The sequence below is a fragment of the Ixodes scapularis genome, unplaced genomic scaffold (assembly GCF_016920785.2).
Source record: "Ixodes scapularis isolate PalLabHiFi unplaced genomic scaffold, ASM1692078v2 PGA_scaffold10__122_contigs__length_95168666, whole genome shotgun sequence".
NCBI lineage: Eukaryota > Metazoa > Arthropoda > Arachnida > Ixodida > Ixodidae > Ixodes > Ixodes scapularis.
Window position 1 is genome coordinate 37,286,054 of NW_024609836.1, and position 14,851 is coordinate 37,300,904.

A 14,851-nucleotide genomic window follows, 5' to 3' on the forward strand; every position below is an offset into this window, starting at 1 on the left:
GACAAATGGTTGAATGACACGTAATATTTACAAATGCGGGCAACTGCATGACGCTTTTCTTTAGTGGATTAATTTTAAAGGGATTACGTAAATTAAGCTTTCCAAAAGTATCCGAACCGTTTTTTTTTTTAGCCTCGCGCAATTGTTTTGTTGAGACGTCATCAATTTTTGTTGTTTTTTTCTGGCGCAGGCCGCCCAGCTGCAGCATTTTGCCCCCACCCCCACCACCACCCCCCTGTTTTTTGTTAACTTGAGGTCAATGCTCGAGCAGCTCGAGGTTTACGTGGCTTGCTGTCCCCGCCGTATTTTACCCCCCCCCCCCCCCCCCCCCCCCCCTTTCGTGCTTTCGTGTCAAACCTGATAGTTTTTGTAATCCATTGTCAAAAGGACATTAACACGTGTTCCTCAAAGGGGCGTGGCACTTTTGTTTACTTTGAAAAATAACGAGAAAAAAAGAAAGACGTCAGCGCAGCTCTTGAGGAGGAGGAGGGGGTATGCCCCTTTTCCTCCATATTCTGTTCCTCCACCTCTCCTCCTGTCACTGAATTTGTTCATGGGTGATGTACCATGACACGAAGTCGTGACGTCCTTTTCCCCCCTAAATTTAGCGGGGAAACCGAATTGGTGTTGAGGTCACGCAACATCAATTTCTTCGTTAACTTTAGCAAGAAAATTTTTCCGCTAAATTTAGCAGGGAAGCGTCCCATAATGCAACGCGCACGGTTCCGCCAATGGCGACACCGCTCAAGCCGGAAACGGGCACCTAACCGCTGCACTCTAAAAAATGAGCCTCAGAAATGCTGTTTTCTGGAAATACCAGCATACACACACAAAAAATAGACACGAGTTACACCACTGGATGACCATCTTGCATGCAGTGAAATCGCGTTTGTGCAACCGTTGCAGAGGCTGGCTGAAGCGTGCTGAAGACGTTTTCTACTTGTTTGTCGCTATTCGACCAAGAAGTTTCTTAAACCCCGTGAAAACAATGAGACTTGCCTTTGAGAACAGGTGGAAATTTTTACGAAAGCACAGCACCACAGGAGAAAGGCACAACTCGTAGAAAACAAGTTTCGCCGGTCGCACGGCGTGATCAAAGCTTCCTTGGCATTCCAGTTGCTGGCAGGAGCTTCCTAACCTTGATGACGCCTTCGTAGCTCAAGAGCAGAAGGCAATGAGCGCATACTGCAGACAGGTACCCTGCACTTCTTGTTCTGTCAGCTATGGCCAGTAAAAGCCTGTTCACACATACACCACAGCACTAGCTCAGCACTAATAGTCGGCGCTGGAAATAATGCCAACCTCACTGAAGCCACACCGACTCCGCACTAGTAGACTCATTAATTCAAACTCCTTGGAAGACACAAATTTTGTTTGGACTACCAAAAATTCATTGAAATACGATGCAGGATAAAATTACGATTTGCAACCTAATACGCCACGTAAATACACTGAAAACGCAGTAGGACAACCAATATTTTGAATTTTGTTTGAATTAACCGGAAGTACAAAATGTTCAGCTTCAATTATCATGAGCCTACTCTATTTATGTACAACACTGCATCGTTGCTTAGTTGCATTCGAGCCAGTGCTTCGTCGGCGCCAATTTAGTGCCGCGACGCAACTGTGAAACGTCCTTAAAGGGACACTGACGGGGTATTTATGCTTGCCAAGGTTTTTACTTGCACATAACATACAAAAGCACATCTACCCAGAACAGAATTTGTGACTCGAAATTTGTTTTCTTTCCGCCCGAAAGCCACCGATCAAAAATTGGCCGGTTTCAGCCGTGCTCACTCTCTTTTCCGTGGTCACGTACCGTTTTCTATGGTTAAAACACAACCAGCAAAGATATTCAAAGTTGTGGGTCATCGAAGGCACACACTAAATACTATAAATAGACAAAAATATGATACCCATCTTTTGTGGCCTCGTAAAAGACTGCAAATACGTCGATTTAAAAAGAAAAAAGTTGCACAGCCCCATGACTTCTGGCAACTTTCTCCTCCTATATTTTTTCTTCCTCCCCAGTCCAGTTTCGGTTTCGAGCAGTTTCGTTTTTTTTTAATTCATTAAAAATATATATGAGGCTGTAGCGAAATATTGATTGGGTAGTCTTTTGAGACCATAACAGATCGACTGGAAAAAAAAATTGTGTCCCTTTAAAAGTGGGAGGGAAGAAAGAGGGGTCGTTCAACCACAAAAACACGAAAAGACACGCAAAACGACGAGCTCGTATTCGAAAAGCGCTTTATTACGACTCCGTCCGTGGCACTCAGTCGCACTCTGGGAGCCCCTCTTCCTTGGCCAGCGAGACGCTGAACACGTCGGCCAGCATGTGGCTGGGGATCTCGGAGCCACGCACCCGTATGGCGTAGCAGGCGTTCTCCACCTTGCGCACGCTCTGGAACAGGGTCCACACCTTGCGGCTCGCCTCCCGCCCCGCCGTGTTGCCGAAGCCCAGGAAGGCCGAGTAGACGTCCCGTAGGAAGCGGCAGAGCACGAAGGGCTCCTCCAGGTTGCCCTGCCCCACCGCGTTGATGCACTTGCGCATCAGCTCCCCGGTCAGGTCTGCCACCCCCAGCATGTAGTCCGTGGGGGTCACCTCCAGCCGCAACTGGGCGGGGGAACCACCGGGGGCTGCTTCCCCTTCGCCGGAGGCCGCCAGGTCGCTCTCTGCCTCCTTGGTGGCGCGAGAGTGGTGTTGAACGAGCAAAAGGTTAAAAAGCATGAGGACAGGTAGAAAACACAAACGACACGACGGGTGCCGACTCGGACTTCTATCATTGCCTAAACATCCGGTGGCGTGCGCTTCCTCTTCGTGCACGAGAAAAGAATTCAGAATTGTCACGTCGGCAAGCAGTTAGTGCGACTGATGGCGGGATCTTGCTTTACACGTTGATAAAGGGAAGAGCCCAGCATACAAGAAATATGTTGAATTAAAACTTTGGTTTTGGGCCAGTGGGTCGATAATGCTAAAAGGCACAAAAGAAATGAGGACAAGTAGAGACTTTAAAAGCATCATGAAACATTTTTTTAATTTTTTTTAATTCTGAGTTATAGGTTATTTTGGAATCCTGGTTCTTTATTATATATACAACTTACATTCATTAATTTGATTGTCCGGATTCAATTACTGGTGTAAAAACTATAATCCCAGTTTCCTGGGGAGCTTCCCTCTCAGATCTACAAACATGTCATGATGGGGAACTTGCGTTGCCTGCGCAAGGTGGCTACGTAGACCAGACTTGATGTGCGAAGACAGAGCGTCAGATATCGCTCCGACGGCGGTGCCATAATGACGCCATGCACGCCAGTCAACGGATGACATCTGACATCCGATATTACTTATGCTCAGATACTCCCAAGACGGCTGACCTCATTGACCTCTAGCAGTGCCTATTAACTACACCAAGGTCAGCTTTTAGGTTTCGAGCCGTATGCCGTCAACGTATGTTGTTTGTGCTACTGCATGTTGTGCTACAAAGGTGAGCTTGAGGCGTGGAAGTACGAAGCTTCTGGAGGCAACATGGGTGGGAGGTCTAGAAAACACGGTGTTTGGCACGTCTCTCATTTCTCTGTTTTTCTGGCGCGAGCTTTTCCCGCTTTTACTTCACACCGTCAGACTTCTTTCAACCGATCGGAAACGAGCAGTACTGGCCCCGTATTACAACATCTGGCGTCAGATTTTCGGTGTTGCCCCTCGGCGCCTCGGATCGAATTAAAAAATTCAATAACTTAAAAAAAGAGATTATCGTGACCTGCAATTTTGGTTGCTAGTTTAGATGTGTCCAATAACATGTTGAACCAATTTGAGGCAAATCAGTTGCTATGAAAATTTTGCTGGATATCCCCTTAAGGGCAAGGGATTTGTTAAATCTTAAATTAAGCATGAGCAGAAATCAAAACCAAAACTTCGGCTTCGTCTGGCAACATTGCCCTCGGGCCGCCAAAAACATGGCTATCACGTGGTACGAGATGTCACGTGATCCCCTACGCAACAACAGGTGGGATTGGGGTGGGCCGATAGGCCACCATTGGGGCGGGTGTGTGTCAGGCACAAGTGTCGTCTGCATCGCACTCTTCACCACGTTTTGGTGTCTACGACTGTCGACGATGCTCACATACTGTCCAGTGTGAACAAAACTCCAAGACAATAATCACAAACGGTGAGACGACGACGGGGGATGTGACGCGATAGATGGCAGTAACAGCGGGACGGCCGGACGGCTCCCAAGAAGCGCGCTGCGACACCAAGCGCGCCGCAAGAAAACATTGCTGACGTCGCCAGTTACGCTTGCCCAGAGAAGTAAATACAAACAATGGTGATGATGTTGAGCTCAATGTTCGCTACGCCCACACCGTAGCCTTGACTGCGCTGTTGGTTGCACCTCAGTTCGCCTGCTAGAGTCAGCCAATTTCGGCAACCTGGCAAATTTCAAATGCTGTTGAATCATTTAAGAAACACCTAGACAGAGCTAGGTCGTAATATTTGACGTGCGGTCTCCCTAGGTGATACTGAAGAGGACTGCATTGTTTTTTCAAAAACAAAACAAAGTGGAGCTGTCGTTTAAGGGGTAAAGAATCGAAACTTGAAATATCCCCGAAACACTTCGAAACGGGTGAAATATGACCCATGATATCCACAAATGATAATCACACGCCTGTATCTGCAGCGGATGGCTATATTTTTCATTCAACCGACCGATTCTGGTAAGCACTTCAAAATTGGCCATCGAGGCGCCGCAATGCGTCTCGGGGCCAATTTGCACGTGACGTCCCGCTCGTGACGTCACGGACCCATAAACGGCCCAGGGTACTGTAATTACGATGGTCGTCACAGGTGGCGCCAGCTTTATCGTCAACGCGTTACGATCCTGCCAAATGGGAATACCCGTGCACCCGCATGGGACACTGCCGCGCCGCGGCGCTGCTACTATTGGATCCATGACGTCAGACATTCCAACGAGGCTTGACCAACCCAACCACCAGCTGGTATTGAAAAACTGTTTTACTCGTTTTAAGATTGCTTTTCTCGCGTCTACGAACGAAAGACCAGTGTTTCTGAGCTGCTGTCGTAAAAAAGACAGCCTCTGCACAAAGAAATAGATACTAAAATGTTGCTTCCATTTCCCTTTAAGGATTAACGCCGACGAACGGCCAGCCGTAAGAGACATGCCCTCTCACCTCAGGCTGCTCATCGTAGACCAGCGGTTGGCAGATCTCCTCAAGACTGACCAGGCGCCCGTCCTTGATGTAGTGGTAGAAGGTCACCGCCTCCACATACTCCTGGACCCCTGCACACGTGGAGGGCGACGTTCGTCAAGAGAACGACGCCAAACTTACGAGAGGTCGATGCACAGTCCGAGGACGTTGCTTCTCTACTGCGGGTCCTCGACATGGCGCCCCAAGTAGCACACTTATCGGTGCGCGAGTCACACTTTTCTTCCAAAATTTGTGGCGGTATGTCTTGTAGAACGGTGCAGCTTCTATGCCCTTTGATTCTACAAGCATGGACCTCAACCGCAAAAATTTGGCCCGAAGGTTAATATTTTTCGTTCGATTCGTCGACGTGAATATTGAAACTCGCTCTCAGTTGCACACATACTGCAATCGCAATAAGATACACGGTCTTTTCATTGCAGCTCCGTCGTGCCGACCGTACAAATACTTAGGCGCGACTCATAAGGCGATGCGAGCTATAGGCCGGAAAATATGGTGCCCCAGAGACATACAACATTAGTCGACTGAATCATTGGCCCTTTGAAGGGAACACGCAAACTGGTTTCTAAAAGTAACAAGCTAAGATCTCTTACATGGGGACCCCGAAGGCTGTGCATTTTGTGAAGCAAAATTTCGAAGAATGAGCATCCCTGGGCAAACAGCAAAGTGTTAAGAGAGTGAATTCGCTATCCACGGTGGCCAACGAAAGATGCAACACCAAAAAGATGGTGGTAGTTGTTGACATGTCGCCAAAGTAGCCTGACAAAGAATCTTTCTTGTTGGTTTTGTATCCACCCAACAAGATCATGCACTACACTGAAATAGCCCGAAACGCATTTGATTCATAAACATTGTCCGCCGTCGAAGATTGCTGCCTACGTCCTCGCTCTCACCTGCATCCATCTGCTGGATGTTGCGCCAATCGAACGCTTTTCGTTGGCGCACTGGTGCCACAGGCAGCGAAACCGGGCTCCAAATTGTTTACTCTTTACTCTGGCACGTTCATTCTTTGAGATTCTGACGCACGAAACGCACCATCTTCGGCCATTTCGGCGCAACGTCTTAGCGCGATCCGTTTAAACTGATTTATGTGGTCCCTTCAAAAGGCCAATGATCTGTTTGACTTGTGAGCTAAGTAGCGGAAGAGTATGGCCAACTGGCGTGGCCTGCTTGGCGGCTTTTCCGCTATACAACTGATGCGTTCCGCAAACGTCGGCCCTTTAGCCACTACCCAATATTGACTCTTTTTGTGTTTACAGACGCAAGCAGTCTTCGGTGCTCCAAGAGACTTCTGGTCGCCGTTCTGTTAAATGCTCTGAGCTTGTTTACATTGCAATTTCTAAAATGCGCTAAGGAAACAACGAAGTTTAAGATTTAGAAGGGTCCCTCTGCTGCGTCACTAAACATATTATGGGCAACTGGTTGTCTTATAGGAGTAAGCAAATCTCTCCAACGAGTCTCTCGCTAAACAATCCTTTAGCTAAGCACCAGTAGAATTGGTGAGAAAATATTTTTTGGTCGACACAAAGGGCAGTTTTGTGGCGGAGACCGTTTCTCCTCTAGTTTGACCGGAAGTTTGCAGGTACGTAAGACGCAACAGCGCCTACTTGGAGCATTTTTATGAAAAGGGTCTATGCAGATGGGCTTCACGAAGGGCTAGAGAACATATATTTTAGAGAGTTTTTAACCACCTGATCAAAGTCGCATGGTTTATGGGTGGTATTCGCAGTAGGAGCCGAGGGTGTGGCAAAAGTGCGGATCGTCTGCAAGCGTCTCGGCCTTTCCCCTCGCACCCCAACAATGCAGCGCACATGCACTCGCGACCAATTGGCGCAGGAGGCGCCTACCATTAAATCGCAAACACTCTCTCCTAGGCCCTCTGGGCAGGGCGGCGGGAAGTGGCATCACCTGGGGAGTATGCCCTGAGGTACAGGTAAGGGCACTGGTCCCTCAGCTCTGTGGCAATTTCCCTCAGCTGGGAGTTCTGCAGCTCGGAGAGCTTGCCGTGGGCTTCCGCCAGGGTCTTGTCCTTCTGCTGCTCCCTGCGATTCCACGACATTCCCCTCCGAGAACGATCGTTGTCGAAAACCATGCACGATGCGACCACCGCAAGCATTCCCGGTCAAAGTTTGATTACCCCGGCAGAACCAAATTTGCATCGTTGAGTTTCGTTGTATACAAGGTGTTTCACAAAACGTGGGCCAAATCGTTCCTTGCGAAAAGTATGAGTTGCACTGAAAAGAGGTCCATGTCGTAACAATCCCTGCCAAAGGGTCAATTTAAGAAAATTATTAATGTTTGGTATAATCAGTGTATTAATTACTTTTAAGTAATTAACTTTGTAATTAGTGAATTTATAGGTAGGGTTTCGATTAGAAACTTGCTGAGGATTATTGAAAACCACTCAATCAACCTATTCTAGAGGTATAGAAGGCACATTCAGGATTTTACCGTGCTCCAAAAAAATGCCCTATATATTATCGAGGTGCATATCTGCACGAGTGGTCCTGCCTCCCTTTCGCAGCTGAGGCGAGCAGCTATCATTTCGCCACCTTTGTAAGGAAAAAAGGAAGATGTGGTGCACTTGCATTGTGCACCTCGGCGGGAAGGGGGGGGGCAGGACTGCAGGCACAAAGATGCGCTCCGACAAGCCGAATCCTTGAAACGCATCCAAAGTGAGCGTTTTCTTTGGATTACAGTAAAATTCTGCGTGTGCCTTCTATTTTTCTACAATAAATTGATTAAAGGAATACTTCAACAAAATTTGAAATATATCTGCCGTGTTCAAAAATAGGTTGGATATGATCTACAATATCCGTAAACGACAATCGCACGTTTGTATTTTGAGCCTGGTAGCTGTATTTTTTGTTATAAACGGCCCACTCTAGCAAGCACTCGGAGAAGGCCCAGCCTAGAGCACGTAACATCCGACGCAATCGTGACGTAGGTTGTCTCGGGACGAGCAAAGCTACAGCGAGGCTGACGTCGAGGGGTGGTGGCAAAAGCAGCCACCGAAGCGGCTGCTTTTGCACAAATTTTGAGTGACGGGTTAATCTTTTATAATCTTGTAGGGGGACAATAGCCACTTCTGGAACACACAAAAGGGAATCTCGGGAAGACGGGAGTTCCTCGTTCCCCTCTTTTCGCAGGAACGACTTGGCCCACATTTCAAGAAACGTTCTGCATGCATATAGTGCTTGTACGAGCAAATGCAAGTGTTGCTGTCATCGTGACATCCCAACCACCAACTGCCGAAGCTTCCGGCAACTGCCAAGCTGGCGAGGAACCGGCAGTAGAACGGGTGTCTGTAACATTTAGCACTGCTGCTGCAACATAGCCAGGATCGCGGAAATCGGGTTGAAAATAAAAAGCATCAAATTAAAAAGCATGGCAAAAGAGCTTAAGTAGGCACCTGATCTTGCCTCCTCCCGCACGAAAAAGTCCGTCCGCTATGGTCAGCGTCACCATGGCAACAAAGAGTCTTCTTTATGAAGGAAAGCGCGAACACAGCATCTAAAGCCAGCAATGAGAGACACAAAGTTGCGATTGTCTACTAACGCAAACGCCGTAACGCGAGCAAAGTGGGCTGCGCCTTTGAAAAGCTCGACGCCGAGAGCGCAAAGCAGCTGCCCAGCACCCCCTAAGCCCAAGTTCCGACGACGCTTGGTGCACGCTCGGGCCCGAGATTACGTTAAAGTTTCCCCCGAGTAAAGTGAGGGGTGATCGCGCGCAGCACAGTCTGTCAGGCAGCTTAGCTTGAAGCCCAAGTTAGCATTGCCACATTGGTAGTAGACGGCATTTGGAAGATGGCAATGCTGTGGCCGGCTTCATATGCTACGTTTGCGAGCGCGTCTATTGACATTCGGTCATCATGGCGGACGGACTTTATTGTGCAGAAGGAGATGGCGGGATGGGGAGATCACTCGCATACTAGGGCTCTTTCGCTGCGCTTTGGGCAGAACAGGAAAAAAAAGAGTTAGAAATGAGGACTTAATGAAGATGCCAATTTTCTCCAGCTTCCAACGTTTAGACGAGCCATACGCGAAAAGCACGCTCCTTTGGCCATCTGACGGCTGGTTCTGTTCCCCTCGAACATGGGGCTAAAGCATCAAACTGCCACCACTTTTCCGGATGAGGAAAACACAACAGTCTCAGATGCGTTCCAGGTACCGTAACAGGGGTTAAATGAAACAAGGTTAGCAGCACCCACCCCATGATGCGGTGGAGGAGGAAGATGGTGCGCTTGCTCTCTATGGTCACGTCCCTGCTGAGCTTGACCAGGCGCTCGTGGCGGTCGTGCCGGTCGTCCAGCTCCACCTGAAAGGCCCGGAACATCTGCACCACGGGCAGGGACTCGTCCACCTCGGGCCCAGCCCCGCCGTCTGCTCCCTTGCGCTGGCCCCCTCCTCCTCTCCTCCAAGAGCCTCTGTCGTGTCCTGCATGCGTACGGAGGTCGAATTTCGGTCGACGTGAGGGCGTCCTCGGCCGCACCTCGGACGCGGTGCCACGACTTGGGCGTAAGCGACCGACAAGACATTTGTGACACACCCTCCAGTTCCCAACCGGGTAGTGTTTTGGTGAGAATGTCTCGGCGACGTGCGAATGGCGAGCGAGGTCTCACAACCTCCTTTGTGCCTGTCCATAGTATTCCTTCGTCCATCGGTCGACGTCGGCGGTGTAAATCAAGGTTTGCGAACAAAGCATGGGTTGTCAGTGGCTTCAAACACGAGATAGCGGACAATCACAATTCCAGCCAGCATCCAATCTTGCTTCACTGCGGTGCTCGGTTCGTAGCGGACAAACTTTTCTTTTTTCAGTCCGGAAGCAAAAGTTGTACGGCGTTTCATTTTACTTTTGTCTGCGTACGGTGCTCCATAGCAGACGAACTGCATTCTTCACTCCCGTTAGCGGACAAACCGTCGACAAACACAGTCTTCACTCGCGCTGCGAGAGGCAACTTAGGTATCCCTCTCACCCTCATCTTGATCAAAATCGGACCCTAGAAGAGGCGAGTCGGGCCAAAGAAAACAAGTGAGGCTATAGAGTCCATAAAGTTAATATGTTAATCTAGAGAGGACAATGCCATTGGTCCCACGCATTTTGGTCACTTTTGAATAATGGCACAAAGAATCAGACATCACTGGTCTTGATGGGGCATCTCCGCCGACATTTTGATATGCACAGAAGAAAAACGTCACTTGCAGGGTCTACATTTCTTTTTTGTTTTCCTAGCTTCATTTTGGAAGAAAACAACTGTGTCACGCATCGCATAAAAACAAATAAAAGTTAACAAATGCTCGAAGAACCTCAACTCGTCGCGACCAAACGAACACGCCTAGCTTACCATACGGTTTCTTTCTCAACTTTTCTGTTGCTTCCTTTCTCATTCTTCCTATTGGGACTACCGATGTCAGCGTTTACGATTTGCCACATTTTGCTCCCGTCTTTACCCCCCCATTACAGACAGCAAGATTGTTTGCTCCTAATACAGGGGCTATGGTGACATCAAGTTGCCAAGCTCTACCCCTTTTACCCAAGTTGCCAAGCTCTACCCAGATTTCCCCCCCTCCCCCCCAAAAAAAGTTTCTTGTTGCAAAATTGAACTATGCCCAAATGTAGCACTAGCAGCCCGGACCAGATGTCAAAATTTCATGGGAAAACAGGGCGCCTCCCAGTAGCCGATGCCACAGAACTCCATGTATGTGTGGACCTTGATGGCCGTCATTTCCCCAATGAAAATTTCCAAATATTTTCAATAACTCTTGAACCCGATAATGAAAGTTCTGAAGCTACGACATCTGGTCCGGACCTCTAGCGCAACATTTGAGCAGAGGCGGAGCGTTTGGTGATGCGTCATTTATATCTGTAATGAAAAAAACTAACGCTGTAATTTTTTTTTTTCGGGGTGCCCCATGTATTTTTATGTTTTCGGAAGTGTGACTTGGGCTTAAATTCTTCCCTATGCATACTTATTCGTTGTAGGTTTGTTCAAACAGCAGGGGGTTGGTCAGCCCCAATGGGTGCCCGGTGTTTCCGCTATGAGGAGCACAAGCTTGTCTGCTTCATTTGCAGGGGTTGTGGTGACAACAGAATGCAGAGCTCTGATTGGCTCTGACTGAAGGATTGTGGGTAGACATCAAGGCAGCTTGCTTTGACGTCTACCCACTATCCTTCAAACAGAGCCAATCAGAGCTCGACGTTCTGACGTCATCACAACCCCTGCAGAAGAAACGAAAAACTTGCGCTCCCCTCGCCGAAAAAAAAAAAATGTAGATTCCAAAGTCACGCTCTCGTGCCTCTCATAACCCTAATTTTATAAAGAAGGAAACTACAGTTAGTTTCACTTTCTGAGCGAGCAAAGCTTTGGCAGGGACGCTGAAAGCCTGGAGCTCGCTCTCGTAGCTCCTGCTGCGCTCGCACTTTAAGGTGAACGTGAAGCAAAAGCTCGCGCTGCAGAAACCATGGATCCCGAGTTCAATTCTTACCCCTGCCCGTTTCGATCCGAATGAGCATCGTACCGCCGTGCGGTAGATCATGCAAGCAACGGCCGTTTTGACACTAACCTCTTTGGCCGTGGCTCTTGTCATACCGTTTCCCTGGCTCCTTCATAGCTGTGACCCTTTGTTGTAATGCGAAACAAGCGATGGACGACCTAACTCAAATGTATTAACTTGATCAGTTTGTTTACGCGAAATACTGCAAGTTGTCAAACGGACGCGGACGAGGGATATCCAAACAAGCTTCTCGGCGTTTCTTCGGGGCCGCCGACTGGATTGTCTTGTTTTGATGGATTGCGACAAACAGAAAAGTCTATTCTGAAAATAATAAAAAAAAGGTCATGTGAATATATTGTATGTTATAAAATTATTGGTACAGCAATATTTTCGCACAAACAAGCAAATTTATGCTACACACGCAAATAGAGACAACATCACATTTTAAGATCAACAGTTGTTTCGGTTTCGTTTTGACAAACGATTTGCCGTTTTCATTTTTCTTTTAGGCTTGACGTGTACGCGCTTATTGCCATTCGCCGTGCTTTGGCTGGGCGTCGAGGCTCACGAAATTTCAAGCGTTATTGAAGATAGTAAGCTGCGTCTATCTTACAAGTAGCGCCAAATGCGCCATTAATGCACGTGCAGCCCCTGAAAGCGAACGGCGTCGAAGCATTCCCAGCACTCCTACCTCGTTGGAGCACCCGCTCGTGGCACGCGCACCATCTCACCTGAACTTGGCAAACGGAAAAGGCTACGATTCCCAGTGAGCCAATCAGCGCGTCGGACCAACTAGGTGGTGTTGGTCGACGAAGACACACGTGACTATGTTTTATCTCACTAAACGCAATGCTAACAACGCTAGGGAGCATCGATCAAGAGTGCATTCAACTGCTCGCCCGCGCGGTTGCGTGTTTATAAGCGCCCTTAAATTGAAAAAAAAAAAAAAAAAATTGTTGTAGAGCGGGAAGTTACATTTATACGAATTTTGAGTGACGGGCTGATTTTTTCGTGGTAAAAAAGCGACGCTTGGTACAGAGTAAAAAGGGTTTAAGTAAAAGCTGGGTGCTCCTTTCCCTCTGTTCCAATCGCTTCTGCTCTTCTACTGCACTCTCGCCCCTGTACCTTTGGTGGGCTTTCACCACTGATCATAGAGATCAGTGGCTGTCACGATCAGGGGCTTTACGTCCAGGCTCACAACTATAAAAAGTTACCCATAAAACATACGTTTGAGGAAAAAAAGAAAAAGGATAACCGCACGGCTTAATGACATTTGGGTGAGCATCTGCATCGACTGTCAGAAATGCAAACGAAGGGTCGCCAGATACTCGCTTCAAAACACCATAGAGAGACCTCCAACATTCAAAATGTAAAGCAGAAAATTTTCATGCAAGGTGCAGTACGGTGTCGAGACACTTGCAATCTTGCTCTGGCAACTTTTTTCTCTCTCTCTCTTTATTTCAGGGGCCTTATACGGAGACCAAATTCTGGAGCTCATTTCTTTGCCTAGTGACGTAGGTGGCAGCAGGACCTCAGAAATATCAATATTTTGTTGGAAAATACAAGAAAAAACATATTCTAGACTGAATGAAACAATAACAAAAAACCATGCACTTAGGTTTTGGTTAGTATGCGGGAAGTACGCTCACTGATACAGATTGCCTATGCCAGAACGTAATACCAAACGTGTGTAGAAGAAAGCCAAAGCACAGTTGGCCGCCTAGCTTCAAGTCACTCCGCCAGCCTATCATTTCCGCCAAATCTTTGACGTCACCGACGTCAAGGGTTAACGTTGTCAGGGGATGATGAACCATCTTCATCAACACGGCATGCGCTGCTTTCAACGTTGTTTTTGCCGAGGTCCTAAATCAAGACTGCCGGCTTATACATAACCGCTTGCTTACTACTGGAAATAACACCCACCAAAAGACAAAGTGAGCACAGTAGCTAGCAGAGACCCCGGTTTTAACTCTGGCGGCCCAAGAAAGGCGCCATAGCCAAAATCAGTGGTGTACCAACTTGTTTTTGAGTGGGGGGGCAAACCAGACCCCACCACCCAGGGTCAGGGCCCTCGGTATCCCTTGGGTGCCGCCGGACAGTGTTTGCCCTGCCCAGTGGCGGCTCTTTCAGGGGGAAGGGGGGGGGGGGGGGGGGGGGGGGGGCCAAAACACATGCCTTGCCCCCCACTCTAAAAACTGGGGGGCAAGCACCCTCCTTTCCGCCCCCCCCCCCCCCCCCCCCTCGTTGGTACGCCCATGGCCAGAACGATTCTGCAGTAAATACAGATTTTTCTTGATATCGGCACATTGATTTATAATTTGGTTTATGAGTGATTATAAATAGGTTTATTTTGTAATTTTTAACATTTAGGGTCTGTGTGTTTAATTTTTATTACACATTGATTTATAACATAGTTTACAACTGATTATCAAATATTTTAAAATTTATTTTGTAATATTTTTACATTTAAGGTTTACGTGTTTAATATTTATTATTTTCATTTACGGAAGAGATGCATTTCTCTCCTGGCCACTGGAAGGTTGGCCACAGGTGCCATGGACGTCAGGAGACAGGGATCTGCAGCTTTCACATTTTCCTCCTTTCATCACGTAGACATGGCAGAGCCCTGTTTACGTAGGGTTCTTCGTTTTCGTGCTTTATTTTTGTCAACAACTATTTTAATGTCTGCTAAGTTTGTTCTTGCTGTTATGGCTGTATCCCCATTGTCCTGTGTGTGTCCTCGTTGAGGGTTGCCCTCCCTTTTTTGTGCCCCCTAGTTTAAGGGCTCAAAGCTCCCAAAGTCTTCAATGGGTTTCCCCCATTCCGGAAGTGATGTCATGGACATGACAACAAAAATAAAACTTGAAAACAAAGAACACTATGTATACTGAAAGGGTTTGGCCGATGGGCAGAGCCTAACGTCTGCTACAAGAGGACTGTATGTAGGCTTTTTGCCTTTGGCCACTCCTCACGGTGTGTGCTAGTCCAAATGTGTGGTTAGTAGTTAGTAGTAAACACACATTCTTGTACTCCAATATTTTGTTATGCCTGCACCATCCTTAAGGTCGCGATCGGTGGCCGAGTGGGCTAGCTCACACCAGCTCGGAGCACATGGAGCGAAAGCTCGCGCTGCA

The 14,851-nt window shown here is 47.9% G+C and overlaps 1 protein-coding gene across 1 annotated transcript; it reads right to left on the reverse strand.

Annotated features, from left to right (window-relative positions):
- Positions 1-2,233: 2,233 nt before the first annotated feature.
- LOC8039100 (translin-associated protein X) lies at positions 2,234-11,997 on the reverse strand. The gene is made up of 5 exons (XM_002413125.3): positions 11,787-11,997; positions 9,434-9,659; positions 7,132-7,265; positions 5,188-5,297; positions 2,234-2,683 (listed from the first exon to the last, which is right to left on the reverse strand). Exons 1-5 carry the CDS (start codon positions 11,830-11,832, stop codon positions 2,276-2,278), a joined length of 924 nt encoding a protein of 307 aa, XP_002413170.3. The 5' UTR covers positions 11,833-11,997; the 3' UTR covers positions 2,234-2,275.
- Between the last annotated feature and the right edge of the window lie 2,854 nt (positions 11,998-14,851).